This window comes from Mya arenaria, chromosome 2 (assembly GCF_026914265.1).
Source record: "Mya arenaria isolate MELC-2E11 chromosome 2, ASM2691426v1".
NCBI classification, from domain to species: domain Eukaryota; kingdom Metazoa; phylum Mollusca; class Bivalvia; order Myida; family Myidae; genus Mya; species Mya arenaria.
Window position 1 is genome coordinate 60,045,254 of NC_069123.1, and position 20,879 is coordinate 60,066,132.

At 39.5% G+C, this 20,879-nt stretch overlaps 2 protein-coding genes across 2 annotated transcripts; both read left to right on the plus strand.

Annotated features, from left to right (window-relative positions):
- Positions 1-1,785: 1,785 nt before the first annotated feature.
- LOC128242169 (transmembrane protein 26-like) lies at positions 1,786-5,913 on the plus strand. Its single transcript, XM_052959242.1, has 3 exons — positions 1,786-2,678; positions 3,672-3,828; positions 4,951-5,913. The coding sequence occupies exons 1-3, from the start codon at positions 2,002-2,004 to the stop codon at positions 5,602-5,604; spliced, it is 1,488 nt and encodes a 495-aa protein (XP_052815202.1). The 5' UTR covers positions 1,786-2,001; the 3' UTR covers positions 5,605-5,913.
- Positions 5,914-14,645: 8,732 nt separating this feature from the next.
- On the plus strand, positions 14,646-19,662 carry LOC128245473 (transmembrane protein 26-like). The gene is made up of 3 exons (XM_052963653.1): positions 14,646-15,261; positions 16,140-16,395; positions 16,759-19,662. Exons 1-3 carry the CDS (start codon positions 14,990-14,992, stop codon positions 17,473-17,475), a joined length of 1,245 nt encoding a protein of 414 aa, XP_052819613.1. The 5' UTR covers positions 14,646-14,989; the 3' UTR covers positions 17,476-19,662.
- The last annotated feature ends 1,217 nt before the right edge of the window (positions 19,663-20,879 follow it).

A 20,879-nucleotide genomic window follows, 5' to 3' on the forward strand; every position in this document is an offset into this window, starting at 1 on the left:
AATTTGATATCACCCGCTCTAGGTATTGGCAAACTATTATTTTTATGAATTATACATTATGTTGATCTGAAATGAAAACAACAAAAATACTCAATAAGTCATGATTATTCTTTTGAAAGTAAATATATGTTAATGAAAATATAAATCAATTTCTTCAAAGTCATGCATGCATTTGAACTAGGGATGAAAACGGAATGGCAAAATTGATATTCGAATATTCGGTAATTCTTTCGATCGAATATTCGATTACCAAAATATACATCTTTTAGAAGTAGTAGTAACTTTTTATTAGTATTCGCAAAAATAATAGCCAAGGCATTTTAACCCTACTTTGTCGTAGCCAGTACGCGCGGCGGACTCTGACCCCCCCCCCCCCCGCCCCATGGCTCTGAAATTCCTCATTTTCAAAAAGAAAAAAAACAAACAAAAAAAACTAAATATACATTAAAACGCTGTACTATTTAGTTGCATGAGCACGAGCATCGAATCGAAACATTGAAAACCGTTTAAAGCATATATACCTGTAACTACATTATTATTGCACATGTCATTCATATCAGCACGGCATTTGGAGCAATGTTGCACAGTCGAATATGCAGCCAAGACAACACATTGTGCGGCCAAGACAACACATTGTGCGGCGGCCAAGACAACACATTGTGCGGCCAAGACAACACATTGTGCGGCCAAGACAACACATTGTGCAGCCGACAACACATTGTGTGGCCAAGACAACACATTGTGCGGCCAAGACAACACATTGTGCAGCCAAGACAACACATTGTGCAGCCAAGACAACACATTGGCGCGAAGGCCGTTTCCTTAAATTCCTTGATTGGCAAAGGCATTTAAATCTACCGAAAAGAAATTGATTTTTGTTTATGTCTCTTGTCTATTAGCCAGTTATTGTAATATTACGGGGACTTTTTATGGTACCCGACAATATGTCCCTAAATGTCTTATGACGCGTGTATAGTGTATTGTCGTCACATTCACACCTCTGGCATTGGGGGCCAATCGTTGTAAAAACAAGACAATCGAACTTTATACATAACGACATAGTTGTAGGCAAATGTTTTTTTTTCTATTTATTCAACAATTTGTTTTGGAATATCGAATACCGGTTTTGAGATTCAAATACCAAATGTTTGATCGAATATTCGAATAATCGTTTGCATCCCTAATTTGAACTGATTGAGTTTTGCACTTTTTATCGGCACCTCGATCAGCATCATTTTGGATGATTTTTTCCTTCTTTGCGGGCGCATTTTTAAATTGCAGTATCACCGTTTTCTTATTCTTTTGTTAGACTATTTGAGACGGTGAAAATGAAAAACAACAACAACAACATAAGCCTGATTCTTTAAACAGATTAGACCAAGGCAACTGAGCATAGCATTTTATTGCCATATGATACGGCCAGCGATCTACTATTTACCGTGTCAATTTTACCATGCATGACCTCTGATATAATTGAATTGGAAAAATACGAAAACGACCAGCTTCACATGAATTGTCGTTTCAATAATAAAATGATTTCTGAAGTGTATGAAGTTTATGAGCTGGGATCTAATGTGACTGCGTTAACTTTACATTTGAAACACACTTGTCGTTCATACTTCAATTCTCTCCTTAGATCCGCATCCAATGTAACATAATTTCTTTTCACGTTATGATAATCCGCTCGCCTGTGCTTGTTACAGCGACGGATTCCTTTCATGTCAGATTGTCGAAAGAAAATCAGAGATGAACATCATACTGAGTGCGAAGAAATCTATTATATAGAAACTTTGAGCATTCTGAAAAAAAAATCATTAATGTGACCTTGCAGTGAGGGAATGCTGAAGAACGCCCGATGAGCTGCATACTACATTTATAGTTAACAGAAGTTCCAGACAGTCGCGTGTTTCTGTGTTTAATAAAAAAAGGTTTAAAGATAACGAACCCTTATTTTCTGTAGTATTTCAATATTATTTTTTTTTTTTACAAAATAAGCTAGAAATGTGGCGTGTGCGCTATGATCACCAAAATGGCTATGACGGATTATTTTCTACGTACGAACTTCCTAACGGCGACTTCGACGATGAATGGCGAAGAAGCAGAAGCGAAAGTACGCCCGCTTCCAGTCGGCCATCTAGGGAAGAAGTGCCATGGGCGTTTGGGAGTGTGTACGACCCGGGGAGCGAGTTGGAAGCCGCGGATGTCAAGTCAGACAAAGACCCGGTCTCATATCTCGCTTGGATCAAACAACCCAACTTAAATGACGACAAAGCTTCGATACCATCAGTTGAATTTAAAATGAAAGACAGAGAGGACAGTGATTCAGTTATTTTCACTGACAAATCGCTGGAACCTAATCATATGAAATTAAATCTCAGCAACGGGAGTTTACCTATCAAACAGCTTGAAAAATATCACAAAATCTCAGACAATGACGACGACGACGAAGGACAAGAAGTTCCGAAAGATCCTAACGTGTTGCTGTACGGGAATCACCGCCCGATCTTTTGGGCGGTGTTCGTGCGGGTGTTACTGGTAGGCCATAACGTACTGACTGTGTGGCGCGTGACGGAGGCCCTAGGGAGCCCACTGTACTGGCTGCTTGCCGTCCTCAACCTCTTTCTGCTTCTAGAGCTGCACGTAGTCGTCGTCAAGAGGGCCGGCATAGAATACTCATGGTCGGTTCTTTATATAACATACAATAATAGAAATCTTCCACATGTGTAGTTTTCAGCTACAATTAAACAATAGTTATTTTAGTATTCTTATTGAATGAATATATCGGTTTTTACGTGGAAAAGGCCACGAGAAGAATGTATAATCATTCGCTACTTTTTAAGAATATTTAAATAATCATTTGTTTCACACGCGATATTGCATTGTGCGAACTCACAATGGTGTAAATCCAATTTGATATTAAACACCAAATTGAATTTCGCACTAGTTTTGGTCAGCAAATTACGGATGCAGTATGGCGTCAGCGCACTATGGTAACATTTTACCAAAGTACGTTATGTACACTACGTTCGCACGTTGGTGGCTTCCGTTGAAAGGGTTCGCTTATTCTAACAATGACGATTTTACTTATATGAGTACGTCTCTTCACTTAAGAGTCCAAATATAACATTATACCATTAAGCTACAATAACTCTCACTATTACTGTCAGTAGTGGCGCAATTAGTACCACCGCAATTTAATAAAATTGAACGATACTTCTGTAATGCATGAAAGTACGTATGTTAGTTATGCCCGACTGTTCGTCTCTCGTTCCGATAAAGCAGTACAAATAGGTTCTGTTTTACCTTGTGACAACGACACGAGTGTGATTATGTTCCAATCATAATACATAACGAAATATTATAACACAAGGGTTGCCAGTAGTACGTTAGGTACCAGCACGTGAGGTGATCATGGAACAATGCGCTCTTGTTTGCAAGATAATACTGTTTTGCCGACATAACATTGCTTCGTTGGTCATCACAGACATAACGCATAACTCAGTCGATGAATGTTACGTACGTCCGAGGTCGACGCCGCCGCTGACGAGTCGCGTGTCAATGGTTTGTACAACTGAAACAAAATCGTTAACACAAAAAGCCCCCCAAAACAACAGAGTTAGGTTGACACACATGCTACTTCTATGCTTTTTCTGGACTATAAATTACTTCAGGTGGACGCCGTGTTTTCTGTTTTACCTTGGGTCTACCATACCGTCCATATGGCTTCTTCAACTGCAACTTTACGATGAAGTCACCTCCAGTGGTCCCGGACCTGACGTCACAAGCGTGTCAACTAGCGCGCCATCAACGCAGTTCACAGGATTCACGGTCAGAACATTTCAATATCATTTAGAATCAGATTCCATGTCTATAGACGCTTCATGCTATGTTACGCTTTTAAGCCTATATTATAGTATGTTCACCGCGTAATAAAATGAAGCGAACGTAACGATATGATTCTCATGAGACTGCAACGGCATATACATTTAAGTAAACCAGAGAGACATAAGCAGTCACCGACGCCATGTTGTAGTGGCTTGTTGCAGCCGACTAGTAGGAATTTCACATACAGAGAACCGCTGTCAGACACGCATTTGACTGTGAGACACGGTTTTCGGAACGACAGAGCACTAGCACTAACCTTGTATAGAGATCACCTAGCTTAAGTATTCATTTATATACCGTATCTACTATTTTTAAGGCGGGAATAATTTCAAAAGGCTTCAATTGATTCAATAACGTTATGCAATTTGCTTGTTAAGGTTGTTAGAAGTTCTGCTCGAGCAGCGCTATTCACGTTTGAAAAGACCTCTTCAGCATGGACCTTTATCAAATGAACGGAAGTTTCCCACGACTTAACTATTTTTTGGAAGTTGAGTAGTGTCAACACTTTATGCGTATCATAACCCTTACAGCGTGGTTCATGCTATCAAAGAATAGTTTTGCGTAGGTTTAACATCAAAATAATTATATTAGATCGCTCCTCCTCCTCTGCAAGGTTGCCATTATAATACATGCATGTATTGCTGTCTCGTTGTTAATAATAATACAAAGAAAGAACACTCAACTTAAATTTCTGAACAGACTGAAAAGCTTAAGAGTATTAATGCGCTGTCATGCTGAAATGCCGTTTATAAAGGGTGTTTTTTGTTCCCAGCTCATGTTTCATAAGTTCTGAATTTATCAAATGGACAATAGCGCAGACTTTTGCCTGTTTGTAAGATTATGAAAGAGGCTAGCTACACGTTATCCGCTATAAAGTCCACCAAGGGGAATATAAAATGAACATTAAGTCATGCATGACCAAGTCCCTGCTTTCATTATTCATGTATTCTCCTCTGAACGCCCCCCCCCCCCCCCAAACATACACACGCATATACACACTCACGCTGACGATGTTTAAAATATTCAAATTGTCTATTATCAATGTGAGGCATTCAAATGTTACAGACGCAGGCTCCCACCAAGCTGGCCATGAACAACGAAGTGTGGTTGATCATCGTGCAGGAGGCGCTCGTGTATTTGCTCGTGTTTAGTCGCTGGCTTCTGCCCCGCGGTGCCGTGTCGCGCGCCTTCCTGGCGGACCTGCTGCTCGAGTTTCTGGCCATCGCTTCCGACATCATGGAGCTGCTCGCCGTGTTCGACGAAGAGGAGATCCGTGGAAATCTCAGCCTCACTCTCGCCATACTCACTGTCTGGTCCGCCAGCTTCATTCAGTTTATACCTGTCCTCGTGCACAAACGCCGCTTCCGTCACGTACGGAACCCGAAGGTTCCATGTATTAATCGGTACTTTGGTGACAAGTTTGTAGAAATTGTCGTCACGCTGATGAACATTTTCCTGCAAGACTTACCGTTCCTTATCGTACGTTTATACATAGTTTTCGAGATCAGAATCATCACATACAGCTTGATATTCTTTATCCTGAAAAACATCGTCTCGCTGATGTTGTTGTTTTATCGCCTTACTATTATGGGCAAGCGATTGCCGATAGTACGGCAGTGCGGTCAGAGATTGCACTGTCCCTGCAGCCCTCCCTCCGACCACCATCGCAACACCCCTTCCTTTCACCTTCCACGTATTGACAAGGAAAGGTCCGGTTAGAAGCTAGAGGAAATAAGTGACAGGCACCCAATGCTTTTAAAAGCACGAACATGACATGTACCAAGGAAATGAGGTGAAATAAGCAGGTTATGGAAATAAAGGTTTATGCAAAATATGTTTGTTGGTCGAGAGATTTTTGCAGGTGGAACACTAAAATATACATGGCTGTTTTACAATTTATATTTCAGTTTGATAATATCGCCCGGTTTTTCTGACAAGAGTCGACTCTATCATATTTGACATAGCAATGAATATATAGACATGTGAAGAATGCATTATGTTAATGTGTGCATTGAACTGTTAAATGTATCTTTATAGAAGATGTATTTTGTAGCAATGGTTAATTAAATAAAATACGGTACAAAACATGTTTTTTTCTTACGTTTTTTTGGCTCATTAAAAGCTCAACCCAATAGTCCGAACTAAATATTCATCCGAATCAAATCAATTTTCAACCAAATTATGCAGACTTAATGATCAACCAAACATTTCCAATAAAATATTCGACCAATGTTTGACCAACCCATCCTGCCACAATGCTCGACTAGTGTTTGACCAACCCATCCTGCCACAATGTTCGGCCAGTTTTTGACTAACCCATCCTGCCACAATGTTCGACCAGTTTTTGACCAATCAATCCTGCCACAGTGGTCGACCAATGTTTGACCAAAACTGTCATGCCACAATGTTCGACCAGTGTTGGCCTAGCCCATCCTGCCACAATATTCGACCAGTGTTTGACCAACTCAACCTACCACAATGTTCGACCAGTGTTTGACCAACCCGTCCTGCTACAATGGTCAACCAATGTTTGACCAACTCGTCCTTCCACAATGGTCGAACAGTGTTTGACCAACCCATCCTGCCACAATGGTCGACCACTGTTTGACCAACCCATCCTAGCACAATGGTCGACCAGTGTTTGACCAACCCATCCTGCCACAATGTTCGACCAGTGTTTGACCAAAACTGTCATGCTACAATGTTCGACCAGTGTTGGCCTAGCCCATCCTGCCACAATATTCGACCAGTGTTTGACCAACTCACCCTCCCTACTACAATGTTCCACCAGTGTTTGACCAACCCGTCCTGCTACAATGGTCAATCAATGTTTGACCAACTCGTCCTAACACAATGGTCGAACAGTGTTTGACTAACCAATCCTGCCACAATGGTCGACCACTGTTTGACCAACCCATCCTAGCACAATGGTCGACCAGTGTTTGACCAACCCATCCTGCCACAATGGTCGACAAGTGTTTGACCAACCAATCCTAACACAATGGTCGACCAGTGTTTGACCAACCCGTCCTGCCACAATGTTCGACCAGTGTTTGACCAACCAATCCTGCCACTATGTTCGACCACTGTTTGACAAACCCATCCTAGCACGATGGTCGACCAGTGTTTGACCAACCAATCCTGCCACAATGTTCGACCAGTGTTTGACCAACCAATCCTAACACACTGGTCGACCAGTGTTTGACCAACCCATCCTGCCACAATGTTCGACCAGTGTTTGACCAATCAATCCTGCCACAATGTTCGACAACTGTTTGACCAACCCGTCCTTCCACAATGGTCGACCACTGTTTGACCAACCCGTCCTTCCACAATGGTCGACCACTGTTTGACCAACCCATCCTTCCACAATGTTCGACACTGTTTGACCAACCCGTCCTTCCACAATGTTCGACAACTGTTTGACCAAACCGTCCTTCCACAATGGTCAACCAGTGTTTGACCAACTCATCCTGCCACAATGGTCGACCTGTTGTGACCAACCAATCCTGCCACAATGGTCGACCAGTGTTTGACCAATCCATCCTACTACAATGGTTGACCAGTGACTGACCAACCCATGCTAGCACAATGGTCGACCAGTGTTTGACCAACTCATCCTGCCACAATGGTCGACCTGTGTTTGACCAACCAATCCTGCCACAATGGTCGACCAGTGTTTGACCAACCAATCATACTACAATGGTCGACCAGTGTTTGACCAACTCATCCTACTACAATGGTCGACCTGTGTTTGGCCAACCCATCCTACTACAATGGTCGACCAGTGTTTGACCAACTCATCCTACTACAATGGTCGACCAGTGTTTGACCAACCAATCCTACTACAATGGTCGACCAGTGTTTGACCAACTCATCCTACTACAATGGTCGACCAGTGTTTGACCAACTCATCCTACTACAATGGTCGACCAGTGTTTGACCAACTCATCCTTCCACAATGGTCAACCAGTGTTTGACCAACCCATCCTACTACAATGGTCGACCAGTGTTTGACCAACTCATCCTGCCACAATGGTCGACCTGTGTTTGACCAACCCATCCTACTACAATGGTCAACCAGTGTTTGACCAACCCATCCTACTACAATGGTCGACCAGTGTTTGACCAACTCATCCTGCCACAATGGTCGACCTGTGTTTGACCAACCAATCCTGCCACAATGGTCGACCAGTGTTTGACCAACCAATCCTGCCACAATGGTCGACCAGTGTTTGACCAACCAATCCTGCCACAATGGTCGACCTGTGTTTGACCAACCCACCCTGCCACAATGGTCGACCAGTGCCTGACCAGTGCCTGACCAACCCATCCTACTACAATGTTCGACCACTGTTTGACCAACTCATCCTATTTCAAAGTGCAACCTTAACGTAACAATTCAATGTTCAACCAGATCGTCCCTCTTCAATGTTCAACTACATAGGCTCAACAAAGTTATTGCAATATAATGTTCACCTAATCATCTTGCAGCAATGTTTAACTAAATCATCCCATCTCAATGTTAAATGATGTTCAATGTTAACCCAAACCTTCTCACTTATATGATTTACCAAATCAACCCAACTCTATCTTGAACCTAATTACCTAGACTCAATTGTCAACTACAACATCCAAATTCAATGTTCAACCAAATCATCCCAATTCGATTTTCAACCACCATATCATCCTAATTCTATGTCCAACCAAATCAGCTCAGTTCAATAATCTACAAATCATCCAGCTACGCTGATCAACCCAATCATCCAACTTTAATATTCTACCAAATCATACTACGACAATGTTCAACCACATTAACTCACTTCAAAGTTCAGAATCATTCCTTTTCAATATTCAACCTAACCATCCTACGACAATTTTCAACCTAATCATCCCACGCCAATGTTCAACCACATAACCTCACTCCAAAGTTCAAAATCATTCCTTTTCAATCTTCATCATAATCACCCAACGACAATGTTCAACCTAATCATCCCACGACAATGTTCAACCTAATCACCCAACGAGAATGTTCAACCTAATCATCCCACGACAATGTTCAACCTAATCATGCCACGACAATGTTCAACCTAATCATCCGACGACAATGTTCAACCTAATCATGCCACGACAATGTTCAACCTAATCATGCTACGACAATGTTCAACCTAATCACCCAACGACAATGTTCAACCTAATCATCTCAAAACAATGTTCAACCTAATCATCCCACGAGAATGTTCAACCTAATCATCCAACGACAATGTTCAACCTAATCATGCCACGACAATGTTCAACCTAATCATCCAACGACAATGTTCAACCTAATTATGCCACGACAATGTTCAACCTATTCATGCCACGACAATGTTCAACCTAATCATGCTACGACAATGTTCAATCTAATCATCCCACGACAATGTTCAACCTAATCATGCCATGAGAATGTTCAACCTAATCATCCAACGACAGTGTTCAACCTACTCGTCCAATGCTAATGTTCAACCTAATCATGCCACGACAATGTTCAACCTAATCATGCCACGACAATGTTCAACCTAATCATGCCACGACAATGTTCAACCTAATCATCTCACGACAATGTTCAACCTAATCATCCCACGACAATGTTCAACCTAATCATGCCACGAGAATGTTCAACCTCATCACCCAAAGACAGTGTTCAACCTACTCGTCCAATGCTAATGTTCAACCTAATCATGCCAAGACAATGTTCAACCTAATCATGTCACGACAATGTTCAACCTAATCATCCCACGACAATGTTCAACCTTATCATCCCACGACAACGTTCAACCTAATTATCCAACGAGAATGTTCAACCTAATCATCCCAAGATAATGTTCAACCTAATCATGCCTCGACAATGTTAAATCTGATCATACTACGACAATGTTCAATCTAATCATCCAACGACAATGTTCAACCTAATCATCCCACGACAATGTTCAACCTTATCGTGCTACGACAATGTCCAACCTTATCATCCCACGACAATGTTCAACCTTATTATCCAACGACAATGTTCAACCTAATCATCCCACGACAATGTTCAACCTTATCATGCCACGACAATATTCAACCTTATCATCCAACGACAATGTTCAACCTAATTATCCCACGACAATGTTCAACCTAATAATCCCAAGAAAATGTTCAACCTAATCATGCTACGACAATGTTCAACCTAATCATACTACGACAGTGTTCAATCTAATCATCCAACGACAATGTCCAACCTAATAATCCCACGACAATGTTCAACCTCATCATCCCACGACAATTTTCAACCTAATCATCCCACGAGAATGTTCAACCTAATCATCCCAAGATAATGTTCAACCTAATGATCCCACAAGAATGTTCAACCTAATCATCCCACGACAATGTTCAACCTTATCATCCCACGAGAATGTTCAACCAAATCATCCCACGACAATGTTCAACCTAATCATCTCACGAAAATGCTCAACCTAATGATCCCACGACAATGTTCAACCTAATCATGCCACGACAATGTTCAACCTAATGATCCCACGACAATGTTCAACCTAATCATGCCACGACAATATTCAACCTAATCATCCAACGACAATGTTCAACCTAATGATCCCACGACAATGTTCAATCTTATCATCCAACGAGAATGTTCAACCTCATCATCCCACGACAATGTTCAACCTAATCATCTCACGACAACGTTCAACCTAATCATGCCACGACAATGTTCAATCTTACCATCCAACGGGAATGTTCAATCTAATCATCCCACGACAATGTTCAACCTAATCATCCCACGACAATGTTCAACCTAATCATCTCACGACAACGTTCAACCTAATCATACCACGACAATGTTCAATCTTACCATCCAACGGGAATGTTCAATCTAATCATCCCACGACAATGTTCAACCTAATCATCCCACGACAATGTTCAACCTAATCATCTCACGACAATGTTTAACCTAATCATGCCACGGCAATGTTTAACCTAATCATCCCACGACAATGTTCAACCTTATCATGCCAGGACAATGTTCGGCCTAATCTTCCAATTTCAACCTAATTATCCAACGAGAATGTTCAACCTAATCATTCCAAGATAATATTCAACCTAATCATGCTACGACAATGTTAAATCTAATCATGCTACGACAATGTTCAATCTAATCTTCCAACGACATTGTTCAACCTAATCATCCCAAGATAATGTTCAACCTAATCATCCCACGACAATGTTCAACCTAATCATGCCAGGACAATGTTCAACCTAATCTTCCAATTTCAACCTAATTATCCAACGAGAATGTTTAACCTAATCATCCCAAGATAATATTCAACCTAATCATGCTACGACAATGTTAAATCCAATCATGCTACGACAATGTTCAATCTAATCTTCCAACGACATTGTTCAACCTAATCATCCCAAGATAATGTTCAACCTAATCATGCTACGAGAAAGTTCAACCTAATCATACTACGACAATGTTCAATCAAATCATCCAACGACAATGTCCAACCTAATCATCCCACGACAATGTTCAACCTTATCATCCCACTGCAATTTTCAACCTAATCATGCCACGAGAATGTTCAACCTAATGATCCCAGGATAATGTTCAACCTAATCATGTCAATGTTCAACCTAATCATCCCACGACAATGTTTAACCTTATCATCCCACGACAATGTTCAACCTTATCATCCCACAACAATTTTCAACCTTATCATCCCACGAGAATGTTCAACTTAGTCATCCCAAGATAATGTTCAACCTAACGATCCCACAAGAATTTTCAACCTAATCATCCCACGACAATTTTCAACCTAATCATCCAACCCGAATGTTCAGCCTAATCATCCCACGACAATGTTCAACCTCATCATCCCACGACAATGTTCAACCTCATCATCCAACAACAATGTTCAACCTAATCATGCCACTACAATGTTCAACCTAATTATGCCACGACAATGTTCAACCTTATCATCCAACGATAATGTTCAACCTAATCATACAACGAGAATGTTCAATCTAATCATCCCACGACAATGTTCAACCTAATCACCCCACGACAATGTTCAACCTAATCATCCAACGACAATGTTCAACCTAATCATCCCACGGCAATGTTTAACCTCATTATCCCACGACAATGTTCAACCAAATGTTTCCAAAACAATTTTCAACCCAATCATCCCACGACAATGTTAAACCTCATCATCCCACGACAATGTTCAACCTACTCATCCCACGACAATGTTCAACCTAATCATCAAAAGACAACCTAATCATCCAACGACAATGTTCAACCTAATCATCCCACGACAATGTTCAACGACAATGTTCAACCTAATCATCCCACGACAATGTTCAACCTAATCATCCCACGACAATGTTCAACCTAATCATCCAACGACAATGTTCAACCTAATCATCCCACGACAATGTTCAACCTAATCATCCCACGACAATGTTCAACCTAATGATCCCACGACAATGTTCAACCTAATCATCCAACGACAATGTTCAACCTAATCATCCCACGACAATGTTCAACATAATCATCCAACGACAATGTTCAACCTAATCATCTAACGACAATGTTCAACCTAATCATGCCACGACAATGTTCAACCTAATCATTCCACGACAATGTTCAACCTTATCATCCCACGATAATGTTCAACCTAATCATGCCACGACAATGTTCAATCTAATCATCCCACGACAATGTTCAACCTAATCATCCCACGACAATGCTCAACCTAATCATCCCAATTCAATGGCCTAACCAAATTATCCCATTTCAGTATTCAACTAAATTATCCCAACTCCACATTTAACCCAATCACCCCCGAGAAAGTTCAATCAAATTGTCTCAACTCTATCTGGAACCAAACCATTCAGACAACCAACTTTTCCGAATTTAATGGCATACCAAATCATCCCATTTATATGTTTATACTAATCCACCCACGTCAACATTTAACTCAATATTCAACTTCATCATCCCAACTCAATGGCCAGATTCAGTGTTCAACTACAGCATCTCAGTTTAATGTTTAACTAAACCATTTTAGTTTAATGTTCAGCCAAGTCATCCAATCTAAACCAAATCATTCTAACTCAATATTCCGCGGAATGCCGTTAGGATCATCGCCTGTGAATGTGTTGATCTGAAACGCGTACTCGATTGCACGATGATAAAAACGCGCAATCACGAAAATATGAAAACAAAAAGTCGAAGGTACAAAGATGATAACACGACAGTTCGCTGATGAAAACACAACAGAACGATGATGAAAACGCGACAGCGCGGTGATGAAAACGCGATAGTACGATGGTGAAAACACGACAATACGATGATGAAAACACGACAGTGCGGTGATGAAAACGTTATAGTACGATGATGAAAACACGACAGTACGATGATGAAAACAAAACAGTACGATGATGAATTCACGACAGTACGATGATGAAAACGCGACAGCACGATAACTAAAACTTGAAAATACCAAAGTACGATGATGATAATGCAATATACTACCGTGTTTTCACCGTCGTAATGTCACGATTTCATCATCGTCATTGCGTGAGATCGTGTTTCCCTTATCGTAGGTCGCACTGTCGCGTTTTCATCATCGTACTGTCGCGTTATCAGCATCGTTCTGTCGCGTCATCATCATCGCACTGTCGCGTCATCACCATCGTTCTGTCGCGTTTTCACCATCGCACTGTCGCGTTACCACCATCGCACTGTCGCGTTATCATCATCGTGCTGTCGTATTATCATCATCGTACTATCGCCTGAATGCCATTTTTTTCTAACTCCATGTTCGAAATAGTCATGCGAAGTCGTAACCCGTTAAAAGAAATCACTGACTGTTTAGCCTTGTTTTATTAAAATAAAATACTTTAAAATTATTCAATGACGTTTGAATATTCATCCAAAAATCGAAAGTTGAAGACCAACTAGCTTCCGCTTTCAAATGCACGTTTTATCAAATGTATACATATAATAATAATAATATATGTTCCGTTTATTATAACAATATTCTGTTATACCTCATAACGCGTTGGAGGGAATGGGTTATTGCTATAATAAAGACCTTAAGTTTAAGTTCTGGAGCACTCGTTCCTAGAGCATAGCGCAATAAAGATGTAACTCTTCCTTGTGTATGCAGAAGCGTCTGTATTGTGCGGAGTCCTTGATTTGTATGCTCTAACACACAACTGTTAGCGCTTCATTTTTTATAAAAAAAAAAAAAAACACACACAAAAATATTGAAAAGGACATTTAGAAGTATTAAATATTTGTAATGTGAACCATTTATGTTTCAAAAGTCTATAATGTACATATAAAAAGTTATTTCTTGCGTATTAATTAAACATGATATCAGTTTTTCTTTTTTGGATAAGAAAAAATATGTTTTCTTTTTTCTTTTTATTCCCATCAATTAAATAACTAGCGTCATAAGATAAATCTCTTTATTGTGTATGCTCAAGTTACATTATGACAACAAAATGATTCTGAAACTGAACCAATACACGTTTGTCAGTTATTAAATTACTCTTTAGACGATGATTTATATATGATTTAGAGGACAATTGTAGAAGAGAACATCCGTTCTACAAAGTGTACTTTAGTGACAAAACTTAACATAAAAATGCGGCCTGGTCGTGTAACATGATACACACTATAAATTCGGTTAAAGACTATCTTTCGACGATCGGCGACCAAAACGACGCTACTTGAAAAAATGTTTTTGCCACCTTTTCTCTTTTTCTCCATTACTTGATATCATAATTATTAGTAAAAATATATTAATCTTGGCAGGGCTCATTCGGTACATAATTAAGTTTCAGGATGCGTTGTCTGGATTTCTCTTGTGCACATAGAAAGCTTCTCAGTCGATTAAGAGTGGGCGCGGACGAACATTGCTGTTCAAATTTACATTTGGAATTATCTGAATTTTAAAACAATATCAAACACACAGTTAAAATAGGGAACAATATTTGAGGAGGTAATGGGTGATTAGAAGAAGAAAAAAACACGCAAATAAAAAGCACAAAAATGTTAAGATTACGTGTGATGGACGGAAGGCTGAGGTTGTTTGACACCGGTAATTCAAAGGCACCTTCCACGGAGAAGACGGAAAGCCGAGGCCCGTTGGCCGCGGCCTTGTTTGTGCGCGCGGTGTTTATACTCCACAACCTCTTGTCTGTCTGGCGCGTGGTGGTCACGAAGAAGGACGACCGCTACTGGGCGCTCGTGGCCGCGAACATCTTCACGCTCGTGGAGGCGTTTCTTGTCGTCAAGTGGAGGCGAGGCATTGAATGGAAGTGGTGCGTAAACATAATTATGATAGCATGCATGTACACCCGTGTGTAACACTTCCGTGTAACTGTCTTGGTATAAAAAGTAACTATTGCGAAGGTATTAAAACATTTAAAAAAAATGCTTCATATACAATGAGCATGTAGTGAATAGGGTGTTTGTTTTACCAGTATTTATTATGATAATATAATAAGTTCAAAACACACATCGTAGCAAGTAGACAGATTATCACAAAGTAATCATGATGTTAGTCAATATTTGTAAGTTTGAAGTAGCAAGAATAAGCCGTACTAACAATCGAAGTACACAGAGAATAAAGAATAAATGCCTTTTCTAAGTCTCCCTTCTTTAGTGTATTAATTACATGTAGTATTATCAGACACGTGTAAAGCACTCAGTTGATCTTTTGTGCTTTTGAAACTAATTTTGCTGGTCTTACCAGCGCTCAGATTGCATCTGTTTTAACGCTGTGAATGCCAAGAAAACGCTATCTTATCTTAATTCTCGGGGAAATAGATGCACACAATTTTACAAAAATCTCCAGAAAGTTGAACATTTACGAGAGCGTTTCTTGATTTATTTGAAATGAAAGACCGGTTATTTAATACGAACATCTAGGATTTTATTTTTTGATAAATGTATCTGCTTACATAATTGATTGTATATTGCATAAGCCATTTGTTAGATTTTTCACATATATGGATTCAGGGCTCCAACGACAAAAAAGCACTTTCGTAAAATGAGAACTGCAATTATTAAACATTTTCTTACCACACCTATTGTGAATGTATGCAGAAACTTGACAAAAAACCCTGCATCCTGTTTAAATCAATGTCGTTGTCATATGTCTCCATGCAAATGTCATACAATGTGGCTCCATTTACAGGTGGTGCCCGTGTTTCTTGGCCTACCTGGTGTCCACGTTCCCCGCCATCTGGCTCCTGCAGCTCACCCAGTACCAGAACGCGGTAATCGGCCCAAGCAACAATGGAACTAACGTTACTGCGGGTTACCAGGCGCTTGCCGACCCACAGAACGCGACCACAGACGTATACATGAACTATTCTTACAATGAGAACGTGACGTCCACCACGGCCATTATAACAACTGAACTTGTTTCCAACACTACCAGCAGCATACTTGTACGTATATGTTTTCTAATTAACGAAGTATCTATGAGCTTTTAGGTCTTCTCTCAGCATGGATATGAGGCGGGTTTTTTTTTATAAAACATTGAACAGTTATATTTTTTGTAAGTTTGCTAATTTAAATGATTTCACTGATTCATATGCATTATTGGATAACTATTGATCAATAAACATATTGGCAACTTTTGACAAAACCAACGAAGTATCCAATTTCATACAATTTTGAAGCAGTAGTTTTATGGTAGTTTTATAGTTTTAGTACATATCCATGAGTTTGAGGGTATAACTTCCTAATCGCGTCAATAAATTACGGTTTCAAAATTACACAACCATAGTCATGACATCCGCTCGTTTTAGGATCGACTAGAGGGACTGCTGCAACTAGGGGAGCAGACATGGATTGTGGTCATCCAGGAGTCCCTCGTCTATCTCATTATCTTCGGACGTTGGATGCTGCCTCGTGCACACACCTCGCGTGCGGACCTCTCCGACCTCCTGCTCGAGTACCTGGCCATCGCCTCCGATACCATGGAACTGTACGCCCTGTATGACGAGGATGCGGTGCAGGCGGACCTCGGTATCACCTACGCAATCCTGGCATTGTGGTCCATCAGCTTCCTCCAGTTTGTGCCCATCCTCAAGAACAAGAGCAAGTTCAAACATCTCCAGAGTAAACGAACAAAGCGGATACAGGAGGCGTGTGGCGACTATTTCGCGGAAGTGTTCGTCACGTGTATGAGCGTTATGCTCCAAGACGGCCCCTTTCTTTGCCTGCGACTTTACATCATGCTGTATTTGAACCTAGTAACATACAGTTTGGTGTTTTTCATAATAAAAAATATCGTGACTATTATTTTACTATTGTATCGCCTAAGCATTTTGTGCTTAAAACTACCGTGCTGCTATGGGTCTGACGGCGACGTCGAGGCAGTTGAAGCCGTCGACTTTTCCAGGGCTATTCACATGCAACATGACACTGGAATAAGAATCGCCACTCCAAATGGATTAGCACATCGAACGTTTGGATCGTTACCGGAAAGGAGTTACATGAACGGTACAGGAATTTTTCCTTAGTGACCTAATGAAGAACGAATTGATTTGCTCAAATCGACTGAAGCGTGACGATATCATAAATGGAATTTAAAAATGTTAAAAGTGAGGATTGTACAGTGTATGCATATAGAAATTACAGTGGCGGGTCTAGGAATTCATAACTGCGGGAGGGGATGGGGGAGGGGGTTAACACATTTAAAACCGTTCATGCATTCTAGGCTTCATTCAAGAGCACTTTTATACATCTTACAGTGGACACACTTGCTGGCCAACAGTGCCCCACGCTAGTCCCGCCACTGACTGATACACGGACTTTAAAGTATTTTGTATAACCAGATACATACATAAATCTGCTCATATTACCAGATGTATTAGTTGTACTGTGTACGGATGTGAATTTAATGAATTTTGCACTCACTAACAAAATTGTTAAAAATTTATTAACATTAAATTATAAACACGATAACATATACCACTTTATACGTACTTGTATGAATCATTGGTTTGAATAACCGCAGATGACCTGCAACCTTGATCATGAACCTCAATATTTATTTAATTGGAATGATGTGCCAACAAGAGGCTATCTTTGCTCAGTGATTTTTGAGAGTGACATACATTCACTGATACATACATGGCAGAACACAACATCTCAGTAATCAATCTACCTTTATCGCATAAACTATTTAAAAATAATGGGGTTTAAAACATTACACAACTTTAATTTGCGATTTATGTATAACATAGTGATACAGACAATGAAAACAATATACTAAGGAAAGTTTAATCTCTCAACATTCTTAAAAGATAACTACAGGAATATAATGGGTTTGTGATCAACAGTGTCCCAGTGAGAAGGCAGTATTTCTCACGTTTGTAGAAAATCAAGTGTCAGCCATTATTCATTTAAATTAGGTGAAGCGATAGATTTAAACAGTGGCTGGCCCATCTAGTAGTTTAAACAATATTATGTAGATCACTAAAATGTTTAAATATTGTTAGTATGTACTTTTTTGTACATAAAAACAACCGTAAACCATTACAGGGAAAACAAAATTAGCTGACATTTGATATTCCGTTCATCTTCAGTGCAAGAAAAAAACAGGAAACAATTCTTTGCAATGTTTGGAGGATTTGTATAAGTAAAACTCAATTGGATAATGAATTGCGCTTGTCGTGACAATTTAACGTTCACAAAACAGACAAATATTCCTTAAACCTGTCAAAATAAAAATAATATGTTAGTTAATTCAAGTGATTTGAATTCAGTAACAAAGCCCTCTGTGACTATAGTTAAATGGCATGAAGAAAACATCATCCTTTCAAATCAAGATCCTGAATACGATCCTCAAGATGCCTAAACCGGATCACTTATTAAACAAGAGGGCAAAGATAGCTCTATATCGCCCACCTAAGTAAAAACTTTATTACATCCTCGGCATCCCAGCGTATCATAACCTAGATGATATTATATAGGTTATGATACGATGGGGTGCCGAGGATGCTTTAATGGGGCTCTAGACATTTCTATAATTAAAGGGGAAAAACGCTCGGACAACTACAGTGCTTTGGCTAATTATCAAACTCGTCTGAGATATTATGCCCACACACATTCTTACATTTAATGATTATAGGTCACTTTCTACAATAAAAGGGCCATAACTCTCGAATGAATTAAGCATAATGGCTGTTTTTTAAACTTGTCTGATATATAATGCCCTTACTCATTCTCACTAAATTTGATGCGGATTGGACAAAGGCTTTTAAAGCTATTGATCGGACTTAACCAAGTTTAGGTAATTTCTATAACTAAATGGTGATAACTTTTGAGTGACTAGAGCAATATGGCTGGTTATTGAACTTGTTCAACATATTATGCCCATATACCTCATATGCAACAACTTGTAATGGATACTACCAAATATGTAAATATATTGATTGAATGTGGTTTTACTGAATATATCTACATTATTTACAGTATGAAATTATTGCAATTTATAATCATCATATTAAACTGAGTTGTGTTTGTCGAAGAAATGTATGATAGTGATAGTGTGAATGTATGTTTTGTATGTTGCTTAATATGTATAGTACATGTGTTTTTGTAATACTTTTTGTGTGAAGGCCATGCTGGAAATAAGTAGTATGTCTGTAATGATTGTACACTTAGTATGTAACCTTCGTTAAATAAAGTTGTTATTATTATTATTATTATTATTATTATTATTATTATTATTATTATTATACATTCTGACTTAAGTTGGTAATGATTGGACAGAGACCTCTAAAATTAAAGATCGGACAAGACACAGTTTAGGTAATTAATAAAAGAAAAGCATTCATGTGACATTCATGTGACAGCTGGCATATATGTGCCAAGTAAGCCTCTGTTTGCCAATTAACTTGCTCGTCACTAGTAAAGCAAAGAATGATTGCATCGAAAAGAAGTCAATTTGAACCGCATAATTGGCGGTTCTGAACGGTTAGTTTCAACCCGTTAAAACATATTTTGTTTGTCGTTCTTGCAAGCGTAATTTAAACCTTCGAAGAAGTGAAACCAATTCAAACTACATGATTGGATGTTTTGCTTGGCAATAAGCCCGCCTCTTTAGTATTTGGTTCTTAGTGATACTTTATAAAAAAGCCAAATCGCTGACGGGTGTTGATGGTTTTTCTTTGGTATGTGTAGCCGATTGACAGGCCATAGATTTATTCAAAATTCACTTGGTAATTTTTCGCAGTACGAGTATATACAAGCTTGGTAAGAGTTCCATAGATGAGCATTACAAGTGCTCGGCCGTTTTTAACAGTCGATCTACTCTAAACTGTCCAGAAATTGTACAGATTGTACACCGCCGAACTTCTCCTGATTGAGGAAGGTCGCTACATACTCGATACTTGGAATAGACAGAAGACTTAAGTATTTGAACTGTAAATGCGGTCTCATTTCCATCATGCATACTCGACCCCCGTGCTCATACTATCTATCATAAATACTTGTACAGAGGAAAAAGGCACTTATTAAATCCTCTGTGTATTACAGCTGCACTTCCGCAATTAAATGAGTTTGAGCGCTATTAAGTCATTCGGGTCAGGTTTACTCTGTCACGAAGCCCATTGTTTCCATATATCCATGTAGCTTTTTATATAGATCAAGATCTCGGTTTTAACCAGTTCTTTTTGAAGAAATAGCAGGTGCACAATGGCCCATGCTGACTAACATTCCTATGCAATTTTCTGAGAGCAGGTCAAACACTTTTGGAGTAATATGCAAGCAATATTTTTCATATTTTGTCCGCGTGGATTTTGTTATACACTCAATAAACTCAAGCGTGCAATTTTCTAGCAAAATTATTGTTATTCTGTGACAATTTCCTTTGAATGAAATACGTCTATATGAGGGCATTTCAGTAAAAGCTTTCTGT